General features: G+C 37.6%; 7 protein-coding genes across 10 annotated transcripts; 2 read left to right on the top strand and 5 right to left on the bottom strand.

Moving 5' to 3' along the window:
- Window positions 1-1,900: 1,900 nt before the first annotated feature.
- On the bottom strand, window positions 1,901-4,592 carry LOC9303170 (subtilisin-like protease SBT1.6). Its single transcript, XM_002867052.2, has one exon. The coding sequence runs from the start codon at window positions 4,352-4,354 to the stop codon at window positions 2,060-2,062; it is 2,295 nt and encodes a 764-aa protein (XP_002867098.1). The 5' UTR covers window positions 4,355-4,592; the 3' UTR covers window positions 1,901-2,059.
- Window positions 4,593-6,755: 2,163 nt separating this feature from the next.
- LOC9303169 (transcription factor MYB32) lies at window positions 6,756-7,909 on the bottom strand. Its single transcript, XM_002867051.2, has 2 exons — window positions 7,489-7,909; window positions 6,756-7,404 (listed from the first exon to the last, which is right to left on the bottom strand). The coding sequence occupies exons 1-2, from the start codon at window positions 7,749-7,751 to the stop codon at window positions 6,831-6,833; spliced, it is 837 nt and encodes a 278-aa protein (XP_002867097.1). The 5' UTR covers window positions 7,752-7,909; the 3' UTR covers window positions 6,756-6,830.
- Window positions 7,910-13,484: 5,575 nt separating this feature from the next.
- Window positions 13,485-16,577, bottom strand: LOC9303168 (L-ascorbate peroxidase 3, peroxisomal). The gene is made up of 9 exons (XM_021019001.1): window positions 16,282-16,577; window positions 16,017-16,141; window positions 15,608-15,657; window positions 15,032-15,097; window positions 14,898-14,946; window positions 14,703-14,785; window positions 14,529-14,608; window positions 14,294-14,396; window positions 13,485-13,882 (listed from the first exon to the last, which is right to left on the bottom strand). Exons 1-9 carry the CDS (start codon window positions 16,392-16,394, stop codon window positions 13,688-13,690), a joined length of 864 nt encoding a protein of 287 aa, XP_020874660.1. The 5' UTR covers window positions 16,395-16,577; the 3' UTR covers window positions 13,485-13,687.
- Window positions 16,578-16,766: 189 nt separating this feature from the next.
- LOC9305185 (beta-galactosidase 11) lies at window positions 16,767-21,027 on the bottom strand. The gene is made up of 17 exons (XM_002867049.2): window positions 20,617-21,027; window positions 20,423-20,518; window positions 20,213-20,325; window positions 20,052-20,118; window positions 19,880-19,972; window positions 19,649-19,792; window positions 19,477-19,571; window positions 19,279-19,384; window positions 18,989-19,192; window positions 18,728-18,895; window positions 18,470-18,645; window positions 18,284-18,393; window positions 18,103-18,212; window positions 17,905-18,015; window positions 17,708-17,812; window positions 17,130-17,624; window positions 16,767-17,046 (listed from the first exon to the last, which is right to left on the bottom strand). Exons 1-17 carry the CDS (start codon window positions 20,821-20,823, stop codon window positions 16,912-16,914), a joined length of 2,535 nt encoding a protein of 844 aa, XP_002867095.1. The 5' UTR covers window positions 20,824-21,027; the 3' UTR covers window positions 16,767-16,911.
- Window positions 21,028-21,692: 665 nt separating this feature from the next.
- Window positions 21,693-23,613, top strand: LOC9305184 (rac-like GTP-binding protein ARAC3). Its single transcript, XM_002869067.2, has 7 exons — window positions 21,693-22,036; window positions 22,381-22,468; window positions 22,580-22,689; window positions 22,793-22,856; window positions 22,953-23,017; window positions 23,110-23,175; window positions 23,275-23,613. The coding sequence occupies exons 1-7, from the start codon at window positions 21,938-21,940 to the stop codon at window positions 23,377-23,379; spliced, it is 597 nt and encodes a 198-aa protein (XP_002869113.1). The 5' UTR covers window positions 21,693-21,937; the 3' UTR covers window positions 23,380-23,613.
- A 999-nt stretch (window positions 23,614-24,612) lies between these two features.
- Window positions 24,613-25,006, bottom strand: LOC110226121. Its single transcript, XM_021016758.1, is given in 2 exon segments — window positions 24,613-24,936; window positions 24,992-25,006. Coding segments are annotated over 2 exon segments (321 nt in total). The 3' UTR covers window positions 24,613-24,630.
- On the top strand, window positions 24,742-27,058 carry LOC9305183 (probable receptor-like serine/threonine-protein kinase At5g57670). 4 transcript variants are annotated; one of them, XM_021018998.1, is made up of 7 exons: window positions 24,742-24,974; window positions 25,071-25,497; window positions 25,563-25,814; window positions 25,897-26,060; window positions 26,140-26,370; window positions 26,454-26,603; window positions 26,675-27,058. In XM_021018998.1, exons 2-7 carry the CDS (start codon window positions 25,179-25,181, stop codon window positions 26,903-26,905), a joined length of 1,347 nt encoding a protein of 448 aa, XP_020874657.1. In that variant the 5' UTR covers window positions 24,742-24,974; window positions 25,071-25,178; the 3' UTR covers window positions 26,906-27,058. The 4 variants fall into 4 exon arrangements, with proteins under 4 accessions (XP_020874657.1, XP_020874658.1, XP_020874656.1 ...); XM_021018999.1 differs by having other exon boundaries at window positions 24,742-25,497; window positions 26,200-26,370; XM_021018997.1 differs by having other exon boundaries at window positions 24,742-25,497.
- Window positions 27,059-27,856: the final 798 nt, after the last annotated feature.

The following is a 27,856-nucleotide window of genomic DNA, read 5'->3' as shown; positions in this document are numbered from 1 at the left end:
ATTATTTTTTATTTTACATATCATTTTGGTGGGACCCACACATTCACCTCGAAATGATGAAATTAATTGTACGTTTTTATTGATGGGAGACATTTAACTTTAAAGTCTTTTTTTTTTAATCCCAACTTACCGTTTCATGCGTTCCATCATTTACATCTTTTGAAAACTTTAGTAGCTTTCCTATTTATGTTTGAGACACAACTTTATGATCATTTTAATATTTTATAACCAGTTAAAGTTTCAATCTAATTGTACTTTTAGCAGGTTTAAACTATTGTAGATGCAATGTCGAAGAACACGAACCCTTTGTCAAAAGCTTACAACTTTTAACGGTTGAAAAGGGTTACACTTTATATATGTCAATAATAATTTTGTTGATACCGCTGGCCTGTCACTATGGACCCATATAAGTAAGGTCCACGAAACTTTCAATCTTCGTCCCACAAAGAACTGGATTTTTGTTATCTTCTATAAATCCACACTTGCTCAGGTTCTTCTCTTTCACAACTAGGAAATCACGAACCGAAATTCATACTCATTTTCGTGATTTTTGTAAAATCGGATATATTAATTATTTAAAGTGTTCACGGTAGCTAGATATATATATATATAATCATCCGAAATAGTGAGAATAGAAATTTAATCAAATGTTTTGAAAGTTTGTAAAACATTTTCATTTATTTTATGATGATGTAGTAGAACAATGCATGGGTAACTCCGCTTTTGAGAAATCTGAATTTTGTATGACCATAAATATCAAATAGTTAGTTGGATGCTGATATTGGCATGGGAAATTTATTGAAACGAAATTTCCATTTATTGGCTACAAAATTAGGTTCCATCCCGACATGTGTGTGCATGTTCAATCCCTCTCTCACATCCCTTTGTTTGCTCACGCAAGGTAAATGAACTTGTTTTCAAAATTCACGAATTGTTACCATTTCTTAGACGAACTTTTACATGAAATACACGATATACTACTAAGTTACTCACGTCTTGATATATGATAATGAGTATTGACCATGTATAGAGCATGCTATTATGCTAATCACAGTATAAACAATGAACTTATCAAAATCCTTTTCCCTTGTTCAAAAAGACGTATTAATAAGATTTAATCTTTTACGCCTGTGATTTGCTTAAGTACATGAATCTAGTCAGAGATTCTGTAGGATCTAATGTAACTTTTTTTTTTTTTCATCAAGATCTAATGTAACTAGGTCTTTACTTGTCTCATAAGATTTAATCTTTTGCTAGTGTTGTGTGTATAAGAGCAACCCTAATAGGGGTTCGTAAACATGATTCTTAATAAATAATAAAATATATATATTATTTAATATTAGATAGGTACCTTAAGAAACAATTGGGCTAAGTTTTTCCAAATTTAAAATACTCATAATTAAAAAATATTATTTATTTATACTTACAATTTGATTTTGTTTAAAAAACCTATGTTTAGAAATTCCCATTAAGTGCTCTAAAGGCTTATGATTTTTATTTTTTACTAGTTCCTACAGGATCCATTTATAATTATTAAACCCAAGTAAAGAAATGGGCCCTCACTGCTTATGATATTTTGTAGGTGGGAACTCAAATAACATATAAAATATCCATGGACGACCATGGTTATGCCACTTTTCTCAGATCAATCATCTCTGTTGCCCATGTCGAAATCAATCATCTTCTATCATTATAATGTCTAAATCTGGGGTCTTAAATCGTTCTGGTACAATGATTCGATAAAATTTGTACACCATTGATCTTTCAACCTCCATTTTCTGCCTTGATGATTTGTTTTTTATAATGAAGACAATTATCAAACATTTTTTCCTCTCATTTTTCTTATACATATATTTCATTTCTGTGCATATATAGATAGAGGAAAAAATGAGAAATGAAATAACACAAAACATAATTAAGATTAAAAAAAAACATAATTAAGATAAAAAAAAAAAAAAAAAAGCCAACTAACTCAAAATTCTACAGTTATTGCTACACCTGATGAAGGGTTTACGATCATGAGCCATGACCGCATGATCATCCCAAACCCGACCCGGAATCACAATGTATCCATTTGGGTCACCACAACAGGGCTCCGAACCACGTGTTTCCCACCATCAAACCACGTGACCGACCCAAACACAGCACCTGTTTCTCCCAACACAACATTCCTTGTATCAACCGTCACCGTAACCGCATAGCTCCTTCTCTTTACGGCCGAAGTAAACACTAGCCTTGGCGGTTTCACCGTCACCGTCACTCCTCTCGGCGACTCTATCCTCGCCCGATAAACCGCCCCCGCCTGCCCGACATTCGTCGCCGTCCGTATAACAGTTTTGCTCACCAATCCTCTTGTAGAAGTAGGAAACACAGCCGTGATCGAAGGATAATTCAAATTCCCCGGTGACGGTTTCCTCGTCGTCGGGCACCTCACCGGCGTTCTTGTAATCACTTGAATCGTCTTAGGCCCATACCCGATGGAGCAAAGAAACGTAATGTAATCATCGTTGGTTATATCGTAAACAAGACCCGGATCCATAGCCCGACCCAAATTTAAATGACCCGACCCGTAATCATAAGGCGTAGCTGATTTTCCGGTGGATTCATCAATCAACGAACGGTTAGAGTTATCGACGAGGTTAGTCGTCGTCATCATTGCCGATCTTATTGCGGCGGGGCTCCAATCCGGATGAGCGGATTTGAGAAGCGCCGCCGCACCACTAACATGAGGACATGCCATCGATGTACCGGAGAGAATGTTGAATTCCGTTTTCCTTGGATCTGACGGCAAACCTGTAGGTCCAACAGCGTCGGTCCACGCGGCGAGGATGTTAACTCCGGGAGCAATCAAATCCGGTTTAAGAATCTCCGGACTTAAACCGTTTGGTCCCCTACCGGAGAAAGAAGCAATAACCGGAGCCGGTTTAATCCCAACTATGGTTCCTCTGAAATCAATTGAAGCAATTGGATTCGGATGTGAAGAAGCATAAGCTTTGATTCTATCTCCTTCGTTTGATCCAACGGCGCAGGCTGGGATAAGATGAGCATCTCCGACTAATCCTTCACCGTTGGATGCGCCGTTAGCGAGAATCATTCCGACGCCGCCTGCTTTCTTCACTACCAATCCCTTTGCTACACGTGGACTGCTTCCTCTATCACAAATTACTATTTTACCCCTCACATGCTTGGGATCGAGCGTATTCTCCATACATAGAGACGCCGATGACATTCCCGATTTACCGGGATAAACCACCGGAAACATACGACCGTTTAACGGAACTCCAGCGTAGAGAGACACGCCCCTGAGACGATGTCCGTCACCGAGAATTGCATCCGCGGGGAAGTTCCGATCGATTGTACTAGCACCAACGGTGGTTACCCACGGCGCGAGGTTTGTAACTGACATACCGTTAGGTCCTTCGTTTCCGGCGGAGGAAGAGACGAAGATTCCTTTCGACGCGGCGCCGTATGAGCCTATAGCGATTGGATCGAGGTAATACGGAGAAGTAATCCCGTCTCCACCACCGATTGAGATCGATATGACATCGACACCATCTCTGACGGCGGCATCGAAGGCGGCGAGGATATCGGAATCGAGACAACCGGATTCTTTCCAACAGACTTTGTAGGCGGCGATACGAGCTTTAGGAGCAACACCTTTGGCTACACCGGAGGCGTAACCAGACATGCTCGCTTTGAAAGCGTGACGTCCTGCGGCGGTTGAGGAAGTGTGAGTACCGTGTCCATCGGCGTCACGAGGAGAAAGAAACTCAACGGTTTTGTTGATTCCTCCGATTACGGCAGCTTGTTGTCCCTTAGCGAAGAATCTTGCTCCGACGATTTTCCGATTACAGTTCCGAGGACCGAATCTGGCTCCGGATTCGCAAACGCCTCTCCACCGTTTTGGAATCGGACCAAGGTTGAGATCTGAAAAACTCCTCCTCTCCGGCCAGATTCCGGTATCGAATACGCCAATGATTACGTCTGATCCGTAATCAGATTCTGACCAGAGTCCTTTTTGGTTTTGTAGACCTAGAAATTGAGGAGAACGAGTAGTGTGAAGCTCACGACGCCGGTCTTCGAAAACAGCGAGAACCGCTGGGTGGTTACGGAGGTTATCTGCTTCGTCGGGAGTAACCACGGCGGAGAAACCATGGAAGACGGTGTGGTAGACATGGAGGATGCGAGATTCTTCGGCGAACTCGGTGTTGTACCAGTGGTAGTGCGTCGGGAAGATAGAAGGCATAGATCCACCATCGATACGGAAAATGAAGGTCTTCGCGGTCTGAGAAGCGGCGAAGGAGATGAACGGAGAAGAGAGGAAGAGAAGAAGAGCGATGATGGAGGAAGCCATTGAAGAAGTGGAGGGAGTGAAGTGAGTGGGGTTTTACCGACATGACATTGGTGCTCTCATAATTATAAAGGAAAAAAAATATCTTAATTCACTCTTTTTTTCTGTTTTGATTTTAATACTATAAATTTTAATTGTTAGTTTATTGAGTGTTAATCAACTTTAGATATATATTCCTAGTACTGTGTCGCTTGTATGATTCTGGGCAGTAGTGTGATTAAATAAGTCAAAGAATACAATTTTGATCAATTTCATGTGTATTTTAACATGACTATAAAACAGAAATATCGAAAACACAATTCTGAAAATTAAATAATGCAAAACTGGTGTTTTGTGTAATTATTTGATGACTTTTGAGTAGTTTGTTGTTTGTGATGGAGTAGTACTAATGTTTGGTTTAATCCGTTAATTACTTTCATTAACGAATGAGATAGGTGGTCTTTGTGGTTGCGTAGTGAAACGGCAGCGTGTTATGGAGATACTGCGAGAATGAGTCATCGCTTTGTAGGATTCAATGTATTTTATTCATTTTTATTATAAAATTTGGATTTGAGAAAAGTGGACATCGGAACTGCGGAAGTTACCTTTTATCACCAGGAAAAGTGTGATCGATCACATATGCATGTGAGATCATCGTAACTATATAATACGATCCACTTCTAACGGTCGATTAATTTCTCCAAAATCAATCTAATCACAAACTCATCAATCACATCCTGTGTTTACTATACTAGTAATTTACATGTTGATTTTGTCAACAAAACTTCACTAGTAATTTACATGTTGATTTTGTCAACAAAACTTCACTAGTAATCAGCTAATCATATTAGTAGATTAGTAGGCTTTTTAAGAATTTTTGATTTATCTGTTGTCTTTAATTTATAGATAATTTTCTTGTCTCTTTTATGGTGGAGGAGCGGAGAGAGTTGAGCAGAGAATCTGAGTCGCTGCAATTGGGCAATAAAAGCGACGCAACAGAGACTTTTTGTGATCCTCAATATTACTATATTCGTCCTTTATGAACTCCAACGGCTATATTTTCAACTTCTGATGGTGGATGATAGGTTTTACACAGATAACACCAACCCAGTCGCATATCCCAATATTGGAAAGCCCAGTAGGTGTATTGGGCTACCCATTTATCTTTTTATATATCATACTAGGCCATTTATTTTAATGTTTTGGTACTTCTCCACCAAGTATATTAACTTTGTCATTGTATGATCTGTTTTATTCGTTTTTAAATCTAGTTCACCTGCATCATTCTGCCATATTTATCTCTATATAAAAGTTTTCGTAGGTTTAGGGTTGCCGTTCAAATCTTTTGCAGGCTTTTTGTGATATCATAAGTAAGAAATGAATAAATTTGATGGTCAGTGAAAGATTAAAGAATGTTTGTGTTGATTTATGGTGTGTTTAGGCGTCACTAAATAAGAATACTCAAACATTCTTTTCTTTTTATTCCTTTTTATTCTTTTTTTTTTATCAAAGGTTTTATCAAAATTTAAGTACATAACTATAAATACAAAGCTTATTTTGGACTCTCTACAGAATTCATTTCAATATTTCGTTCGTCTCATAGCTTATCGCCTTATCCCGGATAAGTTATCCCTATCTTGCTTTTACATTTTGCACTCTTTTAAAATATCCACCAAGTTAAGTCAAAGCGATAGAACTCTTGTATATCTATTTTGATATCGTTCATTTTTTAACATATTTTCCACTATACATTTCTTGAAATTTCGTATCTTTAACATTATGGAGTTTAACAACATGTAGAACCATTGTTTCCACTAGCCTGATACTAACTAAACTACAAAGTTTTAGGTTGATGTCCGTTGTTTGACATTTAATTTTTTTTTGGAAAAATCCAAACCACACTGGTTAAGTTCTTATATTTTATATATTTGTATAGTTTTGGAAATAAGGTGAGTGACTTTTGTTAAATCTAGTGAACAAAACATTAATGTGATAAAGACATTTTACCAACACAGTGAATGCTTTGAATTAGTACTAAGGAAAATCAAACGAAATATGCCAAAAGGACTTGCAATGAATAGAAAACATGTACTACTTACTAAGCCTAAAGACCCTTTCAATCGTTCTCACGCTTCTCATCCTTACACAGCTTATCCACTTCATTGATATGTCCAAATCCAATCTCTTGGGAATAACCATCGACATACATTTGTCAAACATTGGTTGGAAAATCGAGTAAAATTCTGAATATATACTAAGTATCGAATTTAAATGCATGTGTCTTGTCAACTAAAGTATTACACCCATAAACATGCGATCCACTTGAAAAAACTTGGAATTTTTTTCACATCTTTTGAGTAGATTATCAAATATGATGACAGATACTGACAACTATGATATGAATAAACATAGTTAAAAGAAGAACTTGAGAACCATGAACGAGTCTGTTAGTAGCTTTAATAGTATCACAATTCAACAGCTATAAATTGATTAATATATTTCATTTCATTTCCAAAGTGCTAAAATCCAAAACCCTATTGTTTAGACCCAAGAAGTCATAACCAATGCTACTGCTAAAGTCGGTTGAAGAATAACTGCTGCTACTACTGTCCTCTGTTTGAGATTTCGTATTATCACAGCTACACTCCTTGCCGTTCCCAAATCCAAAACGGCACGCAGTGCACATACGCTTCACTCTCCCAAACCTCAGGTTCTTCTCATCATGGAGCTGGTCTTGCCATGGTGGACTGATTCTAAGCTCAAGATTCAAGTCTAGACATCTTTCTTCGACAACAGAGTACTCAACTCTCTCTTTTTGGCACATGACTTCCTTTTCATTTCTCTCGTCCCCAAAATTTGCTATTTTCTCCAACTGAGGACCGAAAGAGAGAATCTTGACAAGAGAGTCCTCTGTTTTACTAGAATCAGACGAATCTTGAGGAGTTTTGTTGATCGGTCGATGAGTCGCGGGATCAATCCCTCTTCTTAATAGCTTCCTCTTAACATGTGTATTCCAGTAATTCTTAATCTCGTTATCTGTTCTTCCCGGTAATCTCGTCGCGATAAGAGACCACCTAAGAAAAAAAAACAGAGTATAAAAAACAGAGCAGAGGATAGTAAAAAAAAAAAAAAAACAGAGGATTTGTTGTGTGACTCACTTGTTGCCGAGAAGGCTATGGAGTTTGATGATGAGATCATCTTCTTCGAGGGTGAAATTTCCTCTCTTGAGATCAGGCCGGAGATAGTTAATCCAACGGAGACGACAGCTTTTACCGCAACGTTGAAGACCGGCGGATCTAGGAAGAGAACGCCAACAACCTTCGCCGTGAGACTTGATGTAAGAGATAAGCTTATCGTCTTCTTCCTTAGTCCAAGCTCCTTTGTTCGTGTGGTCTTTCTCGCAGCAAGGAGACCTCCCCATCTTTCTTCTTCTTCTTCTTGTGATGAAGAAATTAGGGTTTTATGGAGAGATGGTTTGAGAAAGAAAGAGAGAGGTTGGAGGAGGAAGGTGAAGCCTAATTTGTTTCTAGAAGAGAGTTGGTAAGACACGTTTGAAGGAGTGGCTAGTGGGCTCCGTTTTCTGATCTCTTTTTTTTTTTTTTTTTTTTCTTTAAGATTAAATCGTGTATTTGTTTTTTTGTATTTTGGATCAAAACTAATAAACTGCAACATTCACACGATCTTCTTCACAGTTTCAATGGGAAAACGCTATATGGATTTTAAGGTTTTCTTCAAACCTAAGTCTAGTTGTCTACTTTATTTAGCCTAGTGGTAGGTGTGAAAACCATAATTATGATACAACGTCTATAGATTATCACGTTCGACTTTTGAATGGCGACATGCGTTTTGCTGCTGTGATTTACTATTTTGAACTGTGATCAATATTTTCACATTTCCTAAAGAAAATTTTCAACTTTACCAAATTTTCAAATTTATTGATATTTTAGTTAAGGAATTTAGATAGGTGAAAATATGGGTCATGTTGTTTTTTTTAATATATATTATAGTTTCATTTTTTTTTTTGGTATGCAAAGGGAAAAATAGTAAAAAAATTACACTATAACAGAACGCGGGAACGCAGTCCCTTGAATATCCTCTAAAATAATCGAGTTCATTGACTCCGGGCTAGCCTGAAGCCTATGGAAACCCAAAGGCATCGAGAAAGCATAGTTCGCCAATCCATCCGCTAGACGATTGGTCTCCCTATACCCGTGTGAAATACGGACTATCCAGTCCTTAGATAAGAAGCCATAGCACAAACGTACTAGGAACGACAACGGATGAGAATCACTAATCCCTGTCGTGAGAAAACCAACCACTATCTCCGAATCAACTTCCAACTCCAGTCTTCGGACTCGGCTCTCCCAAGCTATATAAAGACCATAGTAGACTCCCCATAACTCGGCCAATGGTGCGGAGCATATACCTATATTTAAGGCAAATCCACCACGCCAATTACCTCCACCATCTCGCAAAACTCCCCCCGCTGTAGCTAACCCCGGATTCCCATGTGAAGCTCCATCCGTGTTCAATTTCAGCCATCCTTCCCCCGGTGGTGACCACTTAATAAGTCTCTCCTCCCTTGTGACCGTGGTAGTGTTCCCTGCGACCATTTTGTGTGCTAGAGTCACCTCCGCCGACAAGTCTCTGAGGAACCGCACTCTATCCCGACATCTTGCATTAGACCCAAATATGTTCCCGCAGCGCCACTTCCACCCCCACCATATACTCATCGCAAAGCGCGTAGACCAGCGACTTCCATCTACCTCCTTATCATCCCCAAGATTGCTATATATCCATTCCAACAACGATGCTGCAAAGAAACGACGAACTCTCCCCGCAGCTATACTTCTGGCCCATACACCCTCCATTGCAGGGCAATCTCGTAACACGTGCAAAATTGTTTCATTCCCTCCTTTGCAAACTTGACATACCTCAGTATCACTCAAATGTCTTCTATATCGTTCAGCATTTGTCATAATTGCTTGATTTACCACCAACCAGAGAAAGAGTCTCACCCGCTCCGGTGCCACCACTCGCCACAACCTATCAAAAATGGAAGTCATGTTCTGTCTCGGATTATCAGACCGAGTTAAAAGCCTGTAAGCATACTTCACCGTGAATCTCCCATCAGAGCACTCACTCCATGATAGCCTGTCCTTCGCCCCGGTGACGCTGTCAATTACCACCGCCACCAATTGCAATCTCGTCGATTGTGGTAGATATGGCGTAATTCGTGCCAAGTCCCAACCCATACCCTCATTCCAATAGTCACGGAGTCGAAGCAATCTCATCTCTGCGGGGATATCTACTACAGCCACGTCACATAGCGTTTGCTGGTTTAACCATTTATCATTCCAGAAGCTGATTTCCCGTCCGTTACCAGCAACCCAACTCAAACCAGGGAAAACCACCTCTCGCAGTCCAATTGCAATGCTTTTCCACGTGGACGACCAATTACTTTTGGCTACTGTCCATTGATGTTCTTGAGCATTACCAACCTTACATTTGCATCTCAGAATTCTTGCCCAGAGGCTGACCTTATCATGTAACAAACGCCAGCCAACCTTAGCCAATAGTGCTCTGTTCATTTGTTTTGATTTTCGAATACCCAAACCTCCTTCTTGTTTTGGTAAGCAAACTCTATCCCAAGCAATTAAATGTTGTTTCTTCTTCTCCAGAGAGCTACCCCATACAAACGATCGTGACAGACGATCCAATCTATCAAGAGTATGTGTCGGCATCAAAATCGTATTCATTGAATGTACCGGTATAGATGACAACACAGCCTTTGTTAGTGTCACTCTTCCCGCCATGCTTAAGAATCGGCCTTTCCACCCCGACAAACGTGAAGAGACTCTTTCCACCACATCACCAAACGTGTCTTTATTCATACGTTTATGTAGGATTGGCATTCCAAGATATTTACCGAGGTCACAAGTCACCTGAATCCCGCTCTCATCCGAGATCAACTTAGCCAAGTCTCGATGAACATTCTTGGAAAAAAAGATCTTAGACTTCTCGAGACTCACTTTTTGACCAGAGGCTATGCAAAAGCGTTCTAGTACCTTCCTGATAACCTTTATCTGCGCCACTGATGCTTCTGCAAAGAGGATGAGGTCGTCCGCAAAGCATATGTGTGACAATTTCGGCCCTCCACATGATAAACTAATCGGTTTCCACTTCTTGTCTGCGATGGAAAACTCAATTTGATGACATAGCCGCTCCATACAAAGTACAAAGAGATACGGGGACAACGGATCTCCTTGCCTCAACCCTCTCGCCGGTGTAAACGGGTCCGTTTTCTCACCATTCCATAATAACGTCATTGCTGGGCCTGTCACGCATTGCATTATCCACCTTATCCAAGACACTGGAAACTTAGCTGCCGTGAGAGTGTCTTCTAAGAAGTCCCATCTTATACGGTCGTATGCTTTTTCTAGATCAAGCTTAAGTAACATCCAACCCTTTCTTCCCTTCTTCCGTCTCATAGAGTGAATCGCCTCTTGGACCACTACTATGTTGTCCGTACTTAACCGTCCAGGTAGAAAACTTGACTGAGCAGGGCCTATTAGCTTGGTCATAACCTTCTTCATCCTCATAACCATAGTTTTTGTAATTGTCTTAAATAAGACATTACATAAGCTAATAGGTCTGAATTGCATTATCTTTTCCGGCTTGGCTACTTTCGCTATGAGGACCAAAAGCGCATCATTAGCTCCACTTGGCAGGGCATTTGACTCAAAGAAGTTTAACACAAATCTGGTCACCGACTCCCCTACCACCTCCCAGCTTTCTTGATAAAAAATGGGTTGATAGCCATCTGGTCCAGGGGACTTAAAACGGCCCATACTCCTTACGGAATCCTCTACTTCCCGACTTGAAAATGGCTTGCATAAATCCGTCAGCTCATCCCGTGTTAGCCCAGCATATATTATAGTTTCATTACTACGTAAAAAAATCATCAAATTTGGTTCGGTAATAACTTTCTAGATATGCAAATAATTTGAGCTATTTGGTTGTCAAAAAAAGAGTAGAAAATATATAAGGATTTTTTAGGACAAAGTTGGATGGTTTCGTACCGCATCAAATTATGGACATTTATGTTACAATGAGAAAATAGTATATATTTGTTATAGTGAGTTTGGTAAGGATGTTGTAAAGAGCATCCAAAGTAGTATATTCAAATCAATAGTTTTTGAAATGTTAGTTAGATTTTTTTTTAAAAAAGTAGAAGAACATGTTAATTAGTTTGATATTTTTTTGGTTAATCAAAAGTTTGTGGCTTAGATCCATAACGTACCGGTGTTCATAGCATGTTAATTTATCCATTATAGGTAGCTAGTGTTCGAGTTTGATATGTTTCCGACTTACTCCTTTTGGTGGATATTCATTAATCTAGAAGGCACACACAAGATTGGTTTTGGTGGATATACTAATATTTAGCTACGTAGTATATGATACATTGATGTATACTTGTGACTAACACAAAATCAGGACTTCCTACAATCTTCAATTTCTTGAAATTCTCTCCTTTAGTGAATTTTTTTAATATACTAGTAGTAATAAACAAATTTCACCAAAACTTAATAGCAGTGTGGAGGGTGAAACCTCACGTGGAGTTTGTAATGTAATGAAAATGGAGAGTGCATTTCTACCTGCTTTCTCCTTCTCCATTAATGATTTTCCCTAACACGTGACCTTTTTACTTCTCAACTACCATTTACCAATCTCTTAATTAATTCCTTATCTTCTTTTCCATTAATTCAAGGTTTCTTATTTATCATAACGTCCAACTAATTCTGTAAAAAAACATGGTTTCTTGAGAAGCGCTTTTCGTGAGCTTATCATTGAACATATCATTTGGATTAATAATTCTAAAACTATACTCCCTTCGTTTCGTTTTAGTTGTCGTTTAAGGTTTTTTCATATAAATTAAGAAAAACATTAAATTTTCTATTTTATCCTTTATTAATATATTTTATAAAAAATTTCATTGGCCAAAACATTAAAACAGTAGAAATAAAACTGGAATTTTCACCAAACATTTGCATTGAAAACCTAAAACGACAACTATTATGAAACAAAATTTAAATCCTAAAACGACAACTAAACTGAAACGGAGGGAGTAATCGAAATCGAATTCTAGAAATCTGTGAATTTATCGCATCTATGGCCTAAAAAATATTCAGATTTTTGCTGTCATGCCATGAAAAGGTTGAAGGCATTATTTCTCCGTACACTGATCAGTATATATGAAAATGCGAAGACTCGTAAAAAAAACATTCTTGAAAAGTTTTTTGTAAATAGCTAGGGGGATTTTTTTGAAATGAAGTATCGATAAAAACATATCGAATAATGATTGTGGTTTTTATTCTTGTTTGGAGTTCTTAATTTGGAAAAGGGAAAAAGCTTTATTGGTGAAAGTTTGTTTGATACCTGAAAGACAATCTTAAAAGACTTTGGTAGATTTCATGGTGTACATTTACTCTGAACTCCTACCGACATATTTGTATATTTAATTACGAACAAAATAAATTGGATAGAATAGACATGTGATTTGTTGTCCACACACCAAACAAAATCTTAAAAAACTAGGTACATATACGACTTTTAGAATGTATACAGAGAGCAACATGTAACATATAGTATTTCCTAATTATTGAAAATGTAATCTTCATATCCAGTACTTACAAAACCTTCGTTATAGTCCAAATCCAGAAGACATGCGTTTCTTTCTTTTAGTTTCTTATACTATAAGTTATTGTTAGGTGATTTCACATTCTGTAAAAATACAGTTCTGTTACGTAACAACATCATTTATAATTCTTTTATGTCAACTTGAATAAAGCTATTTGCTAGTTTGCGTCCGTTACATGTCACCCCGAGCCTATATTTAGGTAACTGGCAACTAACATTGTATATTGTCTTCTTTAATGAAGATACGAAAATAAATTAAAATTAAAATTTCATAGTAGAAGTTTCCTACCTAACTAAACCTACCACTACCAAGGTTAGGTCAAGTTTCAGGTTATGTCCCACTTTGGTAGATATCGACCGATCTTTGTTTTTTTTTTTTTCTTTGGCATAATTAATAAAAAGTGTAACGAACATTGCAATGGAACAAATATCGCAACAATACATCACGGACCACTTTCACCCCCAACCAAAATATTGACTTTTAACTTTTTTACTACTAAATAGTAGAACCGTGGATTCAAATATTTTAGTGTAGCAGCAAAATAGGGTATTATCTTGACATGAAAACCCCTACAACTACAAATCCGATAGATGATTAATAGTTTCTTTAATGCCCAAATACGAGAACCGTTGCTTCGTGTTTTCCTACTATTTCGTTTACTTCATCCTCTTCCGAATCTCGTAAAAGTAACCAAAGGCCACAACCGCAGCAGCAACCGCAACCCCGAACGCACTCTGTGCCAGAATCGTGCTGTCTGCAACTGCTTTGCCCGCTGAGGAGTTCGGGTTGAAACCCAGCTCAGAGAGTTTCTTGTGCGATTCCGCATAGTCTCTGAAGAATGCATCTTCATCCTGTCACAACACACTGGACTTGTCAACAGCCAACAACATTTGCTTATCTTATTGAAACTTAATTAAGCAAGGAAATCAAGGAATTTCTATCTTACAAAAGCTAATTTTAAAGCCACACCAAACATGAAGAAAAATAGGGACTGTGAGGTTCTCACCGTTACAGGATGATACTAATTCCTAAGAGTGTTCATTTTATCAATTTGCAACATCAGCAACTATTATTGGCGATTAGGATTTGTGGGGTACTCTAGAACAAAACCCTAGAAACTTTGGTTTGTGATTCTGTATGTGCTTGTGGATTCAGTGAAAATGTGAAGTCAATAAAGGAAATCGAGTTATGTTCCAACAGCTATCATAGCAACGCAAGAAACAAATGGCTAAGAGGCAGAGAATATTTCCAGTATATTATACCTTTGCATAAAGCTCAACAAGACGACGAAACTCCGGGTCTTCCAATAAGGTCTTGTCAGTTGGAAGTTTCAACAAGCCCTCTGATTCTCCTTTCAGCAGTTCCCTGGTACCAAAACAGTAAATAATCATGGATAACCGATCCTGTAATTTGCTGCTTCTTCTTCTTGGAGACACAACCAGAAAAGACTAAAAATACAAAGAAGAAGATCTCTGAGGATAAAGAAATGAAAATTACACGAAGTAGGAGTTGTCAAACTTCAGCGGCTCTTGAGTCCATGGTCCATCGAAGCCTGACCTCTCTGGGTGAGCCCTTCCCTAAAAACCCAAAAGTGGTCATAAGCACATGCGTATACCTTTCATTTGTGTAAAAAAAAAAAACGGAAGTTAAGTAAGTGACCAATGAATTTACCAGAGTATGACCCCCTGAGAGTGCCACAATATCCTTATCAGATAGTCCCATCCGGTAGAAGACATCTCTAAGATGTTGGAAACCTACAGAGATATAAACAATGTGAATTCATAGAAAGGATTTTCCAATTTCATGACTATAATATCAGTAGAAAACATGAAAGTTTGTTATAATTGATATAACAATTTAGTGTACCTTGTTTGGCATCAGGAAGTCTTCCTTCCTTGGGGCTGACATTTGAATCCTATCAAGAAGAAACATACAGTAATTTTATTTGCTTTAGTGTTAAACAAAGCTGTTATAATGTCTCAAAAGATGAGAAAATATACCTTTCTTCCAGGAACAAACACGATGTCAGGTCCACCAGTAACCTCAACTGCTACCACACCAGCAAGCTAAAACAAAATACTTAAAAAGTAAACTATTCATATTCAAAACTTAATTGCCATTAAACTGGTACATATAAAGCCTCTACCTTATAAGACCAAATATAATAGGGAGAAACGGCAATACAAACAGTAGTAGAAACAGGATATAGGTACAGATGATAGACATGTGACATCTATTCAGTCCACATTACAATTTCCTTCTTGTAAGTTTGAATTCTATGTGTGTATATTATACTTGAATATTGCTACTACTGCAAGAGATAAAAGTTCTACTTGAACAACAACATAGTCAATCTATGATTTTTGTAAAGCAAATCACAATCAGCAACATCTCCTGAAACAAATTGCCACTCCCCTGTTGCAATAAACTGAAATCAAAATTACACAGCTGCTCAACTATCAACTAAGTCTACTAAACAAGCTAAAACCTGGGACGAGGTTATGACACAAGCAGCATACAATTCCAGCGAACTTTGAAAACAAATGACAAAGATTTCTTTCACAGCCATAACTCACCTGATACAGGTCTGCGTATGTGATTTTGGGATTTTTAGCTTTCACGCCCTCTGAAACATCAAAGATAAGATCTCAGATCTCATAACGAAACAATTCAACGACGATTTCCAAAAGCATAATGAAATTATTTTGAACAGTGTTCTTAAACCACAACATGAATCGGATACATCACATGAGAACACAGTATCGGCAGATCCAAAATTCACGAGTAATCTAAAGCACAGACTAACAACAACAACAACAACAAGTCAACTAAAATCAATGCAAGTAAGTAAATCAAGAAATTGTGCCAATGAAAAATCAACAGTACACACTAAGCCTGCGTATAGAGAGTAATATTTCATGACATATGAAACATGAAACAAAGCAAGCGCAGCGGAGGAAAAATTATCCAGAAAACGAATCCTACCACAGAGATCGAGAGCGATCTTCAAACCACTGTTGGCACCATGAGTGAACTCTTCTTCGTTCCTGATAGAGCCATTAGGTCCACCGGTCTTCGATTGAGCATCATAGGTTCCAGCATCGTGCCATCTTCACAAAAACCAGATGATACAACATTTCAACAGTCAAAAAACAAACAAAATCGAGTGATTTCAACAGAAACACAAACGAAATCCGTCGCAGTCGAAACACAAGCGAAGCGACGAAAAACCAAGGAAATCGAAACTTACGCCAATCGGAGCATGATCGGAGCACAGTTCTTGTTCGCGATGAGAGAACGGAGGTCACGGCGAGCCTTGGTGATCGCCTTCAAGTACTCAGCGTCAACAATCGGTGCCGCCATAGCTCGCTCCTACTCGTCTGGGATTGGTGAAGGAGAAAGAGAGCGATGAACAAGAAAAATGGTCAAGGATGTGTGTGTGAAGAAGATTTTTATTTGGTTACACCGAAATTTGGGCCAAAGAGATAAAACCACCCAATGAGAAACGGGATTTGAATGGGCGGTGTCAGTTATCTGCTGTTTTCCTCAGCCACATCTTTCGGTGGACCTCATTGGCTTCTTAGATACGCTTGTTCGCACGTGACTTGCATGTCATTTTGTTACACAAAAACGACACACGAGTTTGTAAGGTTTTTGTTAAACGGCGTGCATGTTTATTCCTTGATTAAATAAATGGAAACTTTTTTTTTTGGTAATTTAGTTGTTTCTGGAGCATATTCGAATACCTTACTCGTGTATTAGCGTTAAATTGAAGAAATCAAATACAAACAGAACGACAAAAATCGATGCCACAACATTTTGAAATTGGTCTACTAAACACGATACATTGAACCATATGATAATGTGATGATATATACTCTCAGTTCTTCTTGCCACGGCCACACTTGACTTGTACGGCGAGTGTCTTCGCAACGTTCTTACACGAATCCTTCTTGTCTTGTTGGAACGTGCTCTTGTTCACTGGAATCACACACTCTGCTTTCCCCAAACAGTGCTGCAACAGTTTTTTTTATTGGTTACTTCTATCACAAGGTACACTTTATATAACAAAAAGAGAGACAAGATATGATATTTTACCTTCTCGATGACTTGCTTTGAAACAGGAGCATTACAAGTACCAAGTGTGAAGTTTCCACAAACACCGATAGGGTTTCCGAAGCTAGCGAACTCAACGGCTGCGATTTTCTTAGTGCCTGAGCATTTAAGTGTAGCCGTAAGACTCACATTATCTGTGATGGCTTGGACCTGATCTTGCTTCCTAGTCCAATGTCTAACACTTGGAGTGTAGTTTTCACCGACATAAGAACAAACAGTGTCTCTGTTAACGATGACAAAGTCCATAAGCTCAGGCTTCACATTAGGCTCTTCCTCAAAGATAACAAGAAGGTTCTTCTTGGGCTTCAAGAAAGATCTAGGGATGTGATACTCTATTTGTGTAGGTTGACCTAATGGAGATAAGAACGATTGCCAATATCTTCCAACACCTTCTCCGTTCACCCAAATCAACCCTTTTCCCATTCCGTTCATGCGAATCGCCGCTGCGTTTAGGCTCTCTGGTGCATCAAAGTATGCCTGCAATGTTTCACATTCCTTAGAAAATTTCGACATTTCTTACCAATCATACTCTATATAGTCTGATTTTTTTTGTCTATTACCTGGTACCATGTAAGTCCTGGTGCTTTTCCGGTGAATTTTTTCCATTCGACCTTCTTTAAACCTTCCTCAGTGTGGATTCCGAGTTTTTCACCTTCCATACCGATCTAAAGATCGAAAAAAAACAGATCAAAACAAATGAGATATAAACTCAATGTTGTAATTCAATAACAGAGGAATTTTGAGATTGATTTCAAACCTTGTTTCCCCATTTGCTGCTCTCAGTGAGATCAAGTGTTCCAGAAGTCAATCCTAGGATGGAAACACCACGAGGACCGGTGTATCTATGCTCCATGTAAGATCCACTGTCCTGTAACAACAAAAAATCCCAACATTAACGAAACAAATCTTCATCTATATAAATTAAGATTTTGAACTATGTTTGTTAATTACTTACTGGGAATCCTGTGAGAACACCAAGCATTATAAGATGATTCTCTCCTGCTTTAAGTGTAACCTGTTTCTGGAAAACAAAACTCTTCTCTTCATGGCTTCCATGTCCACTTCCTGGTATATAAGAAGATATCATTAGTATAGCTCATTGTTGTACTTGTAGATCATTCTTGCACAATTCTTACCAAGGTATTCGCCGTTAAGCCAAATGTGCAACGCGTGTCCAAGACTAGCAATCCTCACAAAAGTCTTAACTCCTTTCTTGGTAGGTAAGTGATTCTTATGAACCTTGAAGCTGCAAAGCAAAATTCAACTTCAAAATTCTCTTCTTTTATATTCGATACAGAATCACATAAAAGCAAAGTCTTTACCTTGTTGTGTACCATCCATAGTCTGTCTTGTCTTTAGTCAAACCGTAAAGCTCAACAGGTATGTAAGAGTTGCCTTCCAGTTTACTAGGCAATGTCTCAGTGAATACTTTGAAATCAAACTTCTTGTTCGCCTTTTTAGACTTCATAAAGTTCCTTGAAGTGTGTTGAGAAACAATCTGGTCCAATCCAAACAAACAAGAACGTGTTAAATACTTTATTCTTTTGTTGTTGCTCGAATAAACCAGAAGTTTTCTTCACCTGTGCAGTGTTGTAAACAACAGTTTTACAATCGGGAAGAATACTAATGGAACGAGGCGCGATCACGTATTCTCTGCCCTTGAATTTGATAGTTTCTGCAGCTTCGGTATTGTTGTTAGCCAAGAAAGCGGCACAAGTTTTGGTTCCAGGTTGTTCGTAGTATCTAATCTGTTTTTACAAACCAAAAAGTTGAATCCTTTAAAAAAATTTTGGGAAAAAAACAGAATCTATTTTTATGTGTATATGCATATATGCTAATACCTCTGTATCTTTTCCAGGTTTCTCGGTTTTAGGCTGACCCCAAAGAAGTGGCTTCTTGCAGAGGTTAAGAGCACTGTGAAGATGCTTAAGATGACCATACTTAGGCTCTCTCTCTAAACCATATTCATCAAGAGGTGCATCATCGTAGTATCTAGTGGTTACATAATGTGCAGAGGTTCTTCCAAAGTTAGTCCCTCCGTGGTACTACAACATTATAACACAACAATCAAAGAACCATTTTGGGAATCATTTTTGCATATATAGTTAATGCGAATGGGTCATTATTGTACCATGTAGTAGTTCACATGGCTTCCGTTCTTGGAGAAGAATCGAGCAACTGAATAAGCGATATCTTCTACTGATCTCTGAGTTGGCGGATCACCAAACACGCGGAACCTATCAACGAAATTCGCAAGATATTTAACACTTATACGAATGAATCTAAAGTTTCTGCATTTCTAATTTAAGAGTAAGAAAAACAAACTCACTGAGTAGTCCAATTCTCAGTCCATAAAGATGGTTTGTTTTCTTTGTTTGGACCGGGGAAAGTATCACCGCAATGTCTTCCATTACAAGCATTGATCTGTTTCCACATCAATACATCAATACTCTTTTCTTCCTCATTCAGAGAAAACACAATCTGGAAATAAAGAAGTTTACCATAGGATCAGGAGCGTCGTTCTGCTTGCACATAACCCATGGGATCCCGAGTTTCATTGAGTCAACCAATTTAGATGCCCACTTAATGTAGTTTAACCCGTCTTGTTTATATGCACGTTGAACCGCGCTATACTCGTTCTCTATCTGCAATTCATATAAATATTCATTACAAAAAATCATCCTTTAATAACATTTTTCAAATCATATATAGATTTTTATTTATTTTGTCACCTGTCCTAATATAATGGGGCCTCCTTGTGACGCAAACAATCTTTCCTCCTTCATTTTGTCGAGTATCATCCGTACATACCTTTCTGTATGTTCCTGCAATAGTATTTTTGGTCATATCTTTTAATATATTTCATTGTAACAAAACACACATACATTTGGACATTTATAATACCTTGAATGGTTTATTATCTGTACGGAAGAAAATTCCAGGAACTTCTCTAAGCCAATAAGGAAGTCCTCTGATTACAAAGAGATCATATAAAATGTTAAAAGGAAGAAGTTGAGAACGACAAAAAGAAAAGAAAAAAAGAAGAAGAAGCAATGCATTATTACCCATGAGTCCATTCAGCTTGGATAAACGGTCCAAGCCTTAAGGTCACATACATGCCATTCTTCTCAATCAACTTTATGAACTTCACCAAATCAGCTCGTCCAGAAAAGTTGAACTAATGAAAAACAACACAAAATACATTAAGAATCCTAATGATTCATGCATGCATATGTTTTATATGTTCTAGAGATCAATTTGTGTTTAAGAATAACCTTTCCTTGTTGAGGCTCATGTACATTCCAGAAAACGTATGTCTGAATCGTGTTCAAACCGCCTTGTTTGGCTCTCTTGATGATACTTGGCCACATCTAAACCAAACCCAAATGGCACAATAATCTCAATATATCAAATACAAACAAAAAAAAAAACTTCTACAAAAACAGAGATGATGTGATTCAATAAGTACTTCAGGAGTGCTTCTAGGGTAATGAATAGATCCAGAGTAAAGAAGCTCTCTTTTGCCATCAATGATCAAAGAGGTTCCATCATATGTCACCTCCTTATTACTCTTCTTCTTCTTCACGTCCTTTTTAGCCGCAAAGGAGGAAGAAGACGAGAGGAGAACCACAAGAACGGCCGCTAAAAGCCATCGATCAAGAGAATGTTTTCTCATTGAACTCTCTTCTTTTTCTTTTTTGAATTAATTTTTGTGTCGTAGAACAAGAAGCTAAGTTCTCTTGGAACCTCGTCCTTGTCGGAGGAATAAAAAACAAGGAGAGCTCAAATAACAAGCTTTGAAAAAAGAGGATGATATAAGAGAATGTTTCGCACTCAGCTTTTCAGGTTTCCAGAGAATTTTACGCGTCTGAAATAGAATCCACCGTTGTAATATTGAAGCTCTTGATTTTTTCTTTTTCGATTTTTTTTTGCTATTTTTAAATGTTTGTTTAACCCTATTCTTCGCCTATTATGGTGGACAAAAAATACGCAACAAATTGCCATTCTTATTCTTTTTGTCCCTATAACAGATTCTTTAACGGTCAATTAGTGTTTTTAACAGATCTAACTAGACAGGTTCAAAAGGTTCTTTACCGTCCGTGATTGGTTATATAAATAATATTGACCTTAAGTTCACATTTTTTTTTTGTGCGAAACTATTAACATTTTAAAAAAGAAAATGTATGCAAAGGTGGCTGAAAAAGGATAAAACTCCAATCACATTGCATGCTAAAAACAGCTACTTTTTTAAAAAAAAAATCAAAATTATAACTAGTTTTAGAATCCTAATGACAAATTTGGCAAAATCCATTAAAGCCAGTCAAACTTTAGCTAACAAATTAAACATGACTAAAATTTCACTGGTATTATTATATATTATTAGATTGACAATCTAAATTGTATAATTTTAAAAAAGTACATACAAATTATTATTTAATTTTTCATCCCATAAATTTTGGTAGGGTCTTGTGTTGGGGAACGCACCAGCTAACCAAGAAATGCTATTTAATTCTTACCCAAAAAAAAAAGAAATGCTATTTATTTTAATTTTTGTAATCTTAGTAAAAAAGTAGAAAAAAAAGAAAGAAAAAAAAAGGAAGAAGAAGACCAAAGAAATTGAAGTGCATGTGAGGCTGCGTAGGAAAAATTAGGAAGACTCTAGTCTGGGAGAGACTCTCAGCAGCTATTTCTTTGTCTTCTTCCTCTTTAAAGAACCTCACTCTCTCTCGTGAAAAATCCCCAATTCGTGAAAAAATTAGGGTTTTTGAAGTTTGAAGAAAGAGAGAAAGATGAGTGCTTCAAGGTTTATTAAGTGTGTCACTGTCGGCGACGGTGCTGTTGGAAAGACTTGTTTGCTCATATCCTACACTAGCAACACTTTCCCCACGGTTAGCTTAAAGTTCTCTTCTTTTACTTTGATTTGGTGAACTTCAGCTTAGGGAAGTTGGATTTGTTGTTGCCTTGTTGGGTGTGAGTTGGTGCTTATGGTGAAGCTTATGAGTTGGATTTAGTCATAAGTATCTGGTGGGTTTTCTTAAAGTTTTGTTCTTTCGGCTACTCTAGTGAATGTACTGTAGTGATCTTTAGGATTTGAGAGTCTCAGGTTCATGTACCATAGCAATGTTTCCCTGGGATGTGTTTGATCTGTTTAATGATCATAGAAAGTGTGTTAGATAACTTTCTGAAAGGAGTTTTTGTGGCTAATGTTTTAGTGGAATTTTCTATGTGACAGGATTATGTGCCAACTGTGTTTGATAATTTCAGTGCTAATGTGATTGTGGATGGGAACACTATCAACTTGGGATTGTGGGATACTGCAGGCAAGTTGTTACCTTGGATTTGTCTTCTTCTTTCTTTATCTTTTGAATTTCTCTTTCTCTTCCAAGAGTCATTCGTGTAGATTCATTCGTGTTTTTGACTTGGTGAAACAGGGCAAGAGGACTACAATAGACTAAGACCTTTGAGCTATCGCGGTGCAGATGTCTTCTTACTTGCATTCTCTCTCGTTAGCAAAGCTAGCTATGAAAATGTTTCTAAAAAGGTTTGATCTTTGTTTGTCCCCGGAAACTTCTTGCCTTGTTTCATCCAGTTTTCACTCAGTGATTCTGATAGAATCCATCTGGTTTCTTGCTTTTGATTCTCAGTGGGTTCCTGAACTGAGACATTATGCTCCAGGTGTTCCCATCATCCTCGTTGGAACAAAGCTTGGTTGGTTTCTTTTTAGCTCAACTCTTAATCACCCGATTACCATTTTTTTCTGTTTTTGGAACTCTTCTGATATTTTGATGACTGATTCTTTTACAGATCTTCGAGATGATAAGCAATTCTTTGCCGAGCACCCTGGTGCTGTGCCTATCTCTACTGCTCAGGTACCTTTTCTCATTCTCTTCTCATGAGATTCTAACTGAATCCTCGGATGTTAAAATTCTGCTTGTTTCATCTTTTGATGGTATCAAAATAGGGTGAAGAACTAAAGAAGCTGATTGGGGCACCTGCTTATATTGAATGCAGTGCAAAAACTCAACAGGTAACAACCTGAGAGTCAATATCTTTATCTAATCTTTACCCGTCTAAAACCGCCAATTGAATCCCCTGATGATTCCCATTTCCGTTATCTGTTCAACAGAATGTAAAAGCAGTGTTTGATGCGGCTATCAAGGTCGTTCTCCAGCCACCAAAAAACAAGAAGAAGAAGAAGAGAAAATCTCAGAAAGGTTGTTCTATACTGTGATTCAACAAGAAGAAAGGAATCAACAGGAGAATTAGAGCTAGAAGTATCTGTTTTCTCCTTTTTCATAACTTGTTTACTCAAGGAATCAAAAATCTGTTGTTTGTAGTCTGAAATTGACAAAGTTGAAGAACTAGTAACAAGTATTTGTATTCTTGTTTGCATTTTGATCTGTAAATATACCACGAATCCTTGATTTCATTGTTTCCTAGATTCTAAGGATTTTGTTCCAGTTAAGTTCTTACGTAGCCGTTATTGGTATTGTTGCAGAGATGATTGCAACATGAATTTAGGAGACACTCGCACTCTTTCTTGTTTCTTCTACTTAGAAACCATTCTTCGTTTGCCAATTCTTGTTCAAAAACTCATACTTTGCAAACAGAGCAAGTTGGTAAGTTTGATTTCCATAGACTTGCTGAACATTAGCTGGTCTGATGAACAAAACTAAGACAAGAGTACAAGACAACAGAAATTTACCAACTTATACAAGTCTCCTCCTTTGTATTAAGTATAGAAAAACAAGTTTTGGTCTTTAGTTTTGATGATTTCAGAACCAAAGTGTTTCCCTCAAATATGAACAGCCTTGGAAACATCGGTTGGGACATTCCCTTCCTTCTTAAAGAAGAAAACTTTTGATTTTTTGATCAAATTTCTTTGATATTTATTTTGCTTATTGACTAGACGTTTTCTCCTTGGAGATAAATATATCAAAGAATGATTGATTTAACGTTGACAGAAAAGACAAAAAAGAAATCATTGATTAAATAATACTATGGTCAATAATAAGCTTGGCTTCCTCTTTACCAAACATATCCGTTTGTTGATCAATCTCTTTCTTTGCGTTAACTACCCCTCGATTTAGACCCACGTATTATTCGATTCCTACAACACTTATTGAAATGGTTAGATATGTGTCAGGGCGTTTAGTGAACTAATAATCACCTAATATGCATTGATTATTGAAATCATTGATTAAATAATACTATGTCTTTCAATCACTATAGGATTTGCATCGTTCTCGTGAAAAGCATAAATTCACATGCAAGTAAATACATGGGAATAGCATTAGGACTCTTTGTTTTCCATTTGTGTTAACTCTCCCAAATCGCTTTTTTTTTTTGGTTAAAGTGCAAATAGCATCTTATACATTCCCCATTACATTATCCTACTACCATTTTACAATTTCTTTCTTAGTCTACTTTATTTTAGAGGAAAAACAATAACTGAGATCTTCACAAAAAAATTGGAAGCTTTTTAAATATATGAAGAAGAAAAGTGCGTAATGTGCACGGGACTTGGTTCATTTAATTCTCGAGCCATTGCCGTACGTAGGAGGCAGCCTTCAAGGCAATTGAGTCGAGGCGTGTTCGTTACGTTTTACCCGCAATAGCCGGTGGCTACACACTCGCTCGTCCCCTTTGACTCACCGGATATCGATGGTTTCCTCTAACTAACTTTTTTTTTTTCCTCCAATTTTTTTTTATAAAACTCTTAAAACAAAACCCGTTGTTGCCTCTTTTGTTTGCTCACTCCTCTCTCTCTCTTTCTCGCCGACACTTTCTTTTTCACTCGTGTTCGTACGTAACGTTCTTGATCCGGTAGATTTTTGTATCACTATCTTTTTCTGCATAATTGACACAAAACACTTGTTACAATGGAGTTTTTGTTTGTTTGATTCCTCTGTTTTTATGCAGAAAAAAAAAACGAGCTTCTAGCTTCTCGTCTAATAAAAGTGAAGTCTGAAAAGGAATTTTAGTTCACAAGGTTGTTGTAGTTGAAATCAAGATTCAAAGCTCTTGAAGATGGTTGAAGAAAAGAGGAAAATTTCAGGAAGATCGGTTTCGCTTCCATCGATAGACATATTATTAGACGAGAAACCAGGTTGGCCTTTTCTTAAAAGAGCAACTTTAGGGACACCACAAGTTCACCAATGGCACACACGAAAAGTCTCAGTGGTCAATTGGGTCATGAGCTTACCTGAACGGTTTCCACGTCATCATCATCAGACTCTAAACTATGAGACAAGCTTGATCAAGAAACAAATCAAGGACATTTTGAGAGACAACAAAAAATGGTTCAAGTACAATGTTCTTAAGAAAGCAACATCAGATTTCTCTCAAGGTACTCTGTTTTCTCTCTCTGTCTCTCATGATGAGTTTGTATTGATATTTGGTTTTACATGACAGAGAATGTGATTGGGAAAGGAGGATGCAACGAAGTGTACAGAGGGATTCTTGAAGATGGAAAAGGCATTGCAGTGAAAATCTTGAAGTCATCATCTAAAGAAGCTATGACAAATTTTGTTCATGAAATCAATATTATCTCTTCTTTGAGTCACCAATACATCTCACCGTTACTTGGTGTTTGTGTCCAAGACAATGAACTAATCTCCGTTTACAATCTTTCAACCACGGGAAGTTTAGAGGAAACCCTTCACGGTAACACAACACTATCTCAACTTCACACATATGTATAAGATTCAAATTAATTTGGTATAATGTGTGATGCTTGATTCTGCAGGTAAGCGAAAGGGAAAGTATGTATTATCATGGGAAGAGAGATTCAAGATAGCTATCGGGTTGGCAGAAGCGTTAGACTATCTTCATAACCGATGTTCTAAGCCAGTGATTCATAGAGATGTCAAAACTTCTAACGTTCTTCTATCAGCTGAGCTCCAACCTCAGGTAATGTAAGCTTCTAGCTTTGATTTATATACTAATTGTCATTAGAGACCGATTATATTTATTATGATTTTGAGAATAGCTGTCAGATTTTGGTCTGTCGATGTGGGGACCGACAACATCGTCTCGATATTCGATACAGGGTGATGTGGTGGGAACGTTTGGATATCTTGCACCGGAGTACTTCATGTACGGAAAAGTCAGTGATAAAGTCGATGTTTACGCCTTTGGAGTGGTTCTGCTTGAACTCATATCTGGAAGACATCCTATTTCACCTCAGAATCCTAGAGGACAAGAGAGTTTGGTCATGTGGGTAAGTTTCTTTTCTTTTGCGCTGGTTACTTGTAGCGTAAGCAACACTTCATGTAACTTCAAAAACGATTCCTTGGTATGCAGGCAAAGCCTTTGATTGATAGCGGAAATTTAAAAAGGCTTTTGGATCCAGACGTTACAGATATATTCGACGAGTCTCAGTTTCAAAGAATGGTACTTGCTGCTTCACATTGCCTCACAAGATCCGCCACACATCGTCCCAATATCAGACAAGTAAGATTTTCTTTCCTTCTCCAAGAAAACTAAGTCCCACATGCAAGAACTAATCTTTAGTGTTTCTTCAGATACTGAGGCTACTAAGAGATGAAAACGAAGCCGGGAAATGGATTATGGAAGACGATGAAAATGGAGATTGCTTTGATGACGAGGTTTACCCGAATTCCAGCACAGAATTACACTTAAGCCTTGCGATGCTTGAGGTGGAAGATGATGAATCTGCATCAATCAGCAGCATGGAGAGAAGTAACAACAGCCTTTTTTCTTCTACTTTTTCATCTAGGGAGCTTCAAACATAAGGAGTTCTGCTTTTAGTTAGGGGCTAGCTAGGTTAGAGGTTTGTTTCTTTAGTGTATTATGGAGTTAACTTGATAACTTCTTGTTAGTCTTGAGCTCCCTGTTATCTGAGACCAAAGAATTCATACCCAAGATGAATCATTTTTCAGCAACAACTATGCCTATCTCAATTAGGCATTTTCTCAAAATACCATATATTATGCTTTTGTTTTTCCTGAAGTAATCAAAATCCAAAAATTCTTAAAAATTACAAATTTTAGATTTAGGGAATGTTAGTAAGTTTTAGGATGATATACTAACTTTTTAAGGAAGTACTCACAAACTTTATGTTACGAATCTATGCTTGATTTCATATTAAACCAAACATGGACTCACGAATCTGCATCAAACAAAAAGCAAAAAGAAAGAACACACAAGCTTTTTGTTCACCCTGAGTTCAGCTCTCGGTGTGAAAAGCCTACGTCTCAGGAGAGGGAAGACGGTCCCTCAACCAATCCACTATTAATCAATGAGATTACAAGTGTTCTCTTTAAGGAGATTGTACTCACATCTCTCTCTATCTCTCTGTTATAAACATAACCCAAGATACATGAAGAATAAAGGAAGAACAAGAGAAGAGAAGAGAAGAATAAACCCAAGAAGAACTCTCTCACCAAGCTCTCTCTTTCTATCTCTTTATCTCTTTGGAGCCGCACAAAGGAGACGACGACTCAACCCTTCTCGTGTCATCTCGGTTCTCTCTTATACCAAAGTCACATTGTCATGACTTGTAGTCGGGCGTAAAACAATTTAGTCCAGCCCAACCTGCAACTCTAAGCCCACATGTCTAAAACCATAATCGTATCTTACACTTTAAGCAACTACAAATATGTTTAATTTCATCCAAGTAATTCTATTTAACCGTTATTAAATTAAAGCAAATTTATTTACGAAATCTGGTATTTAATTTTAAA

The sequence above is a fragment of the Arabidopsis lyrata genome (genome assembly GCF_000004255.2).
Source record: "Arabidopsis lyrata subsp. lyrata unplaced genomic scaffold ARALYscaffold_7, whole genome shotgun sequence".
NCBI lineage: Eukaryota > Viridiplantae > Streptophyta > Magnoliopsida > Brassicales > Brassicaceae > Arabidopsis > Arabidopsis lyrata.
This window is presented reverse-complemented; position numbering and strand designations above follow the sequence as displayed.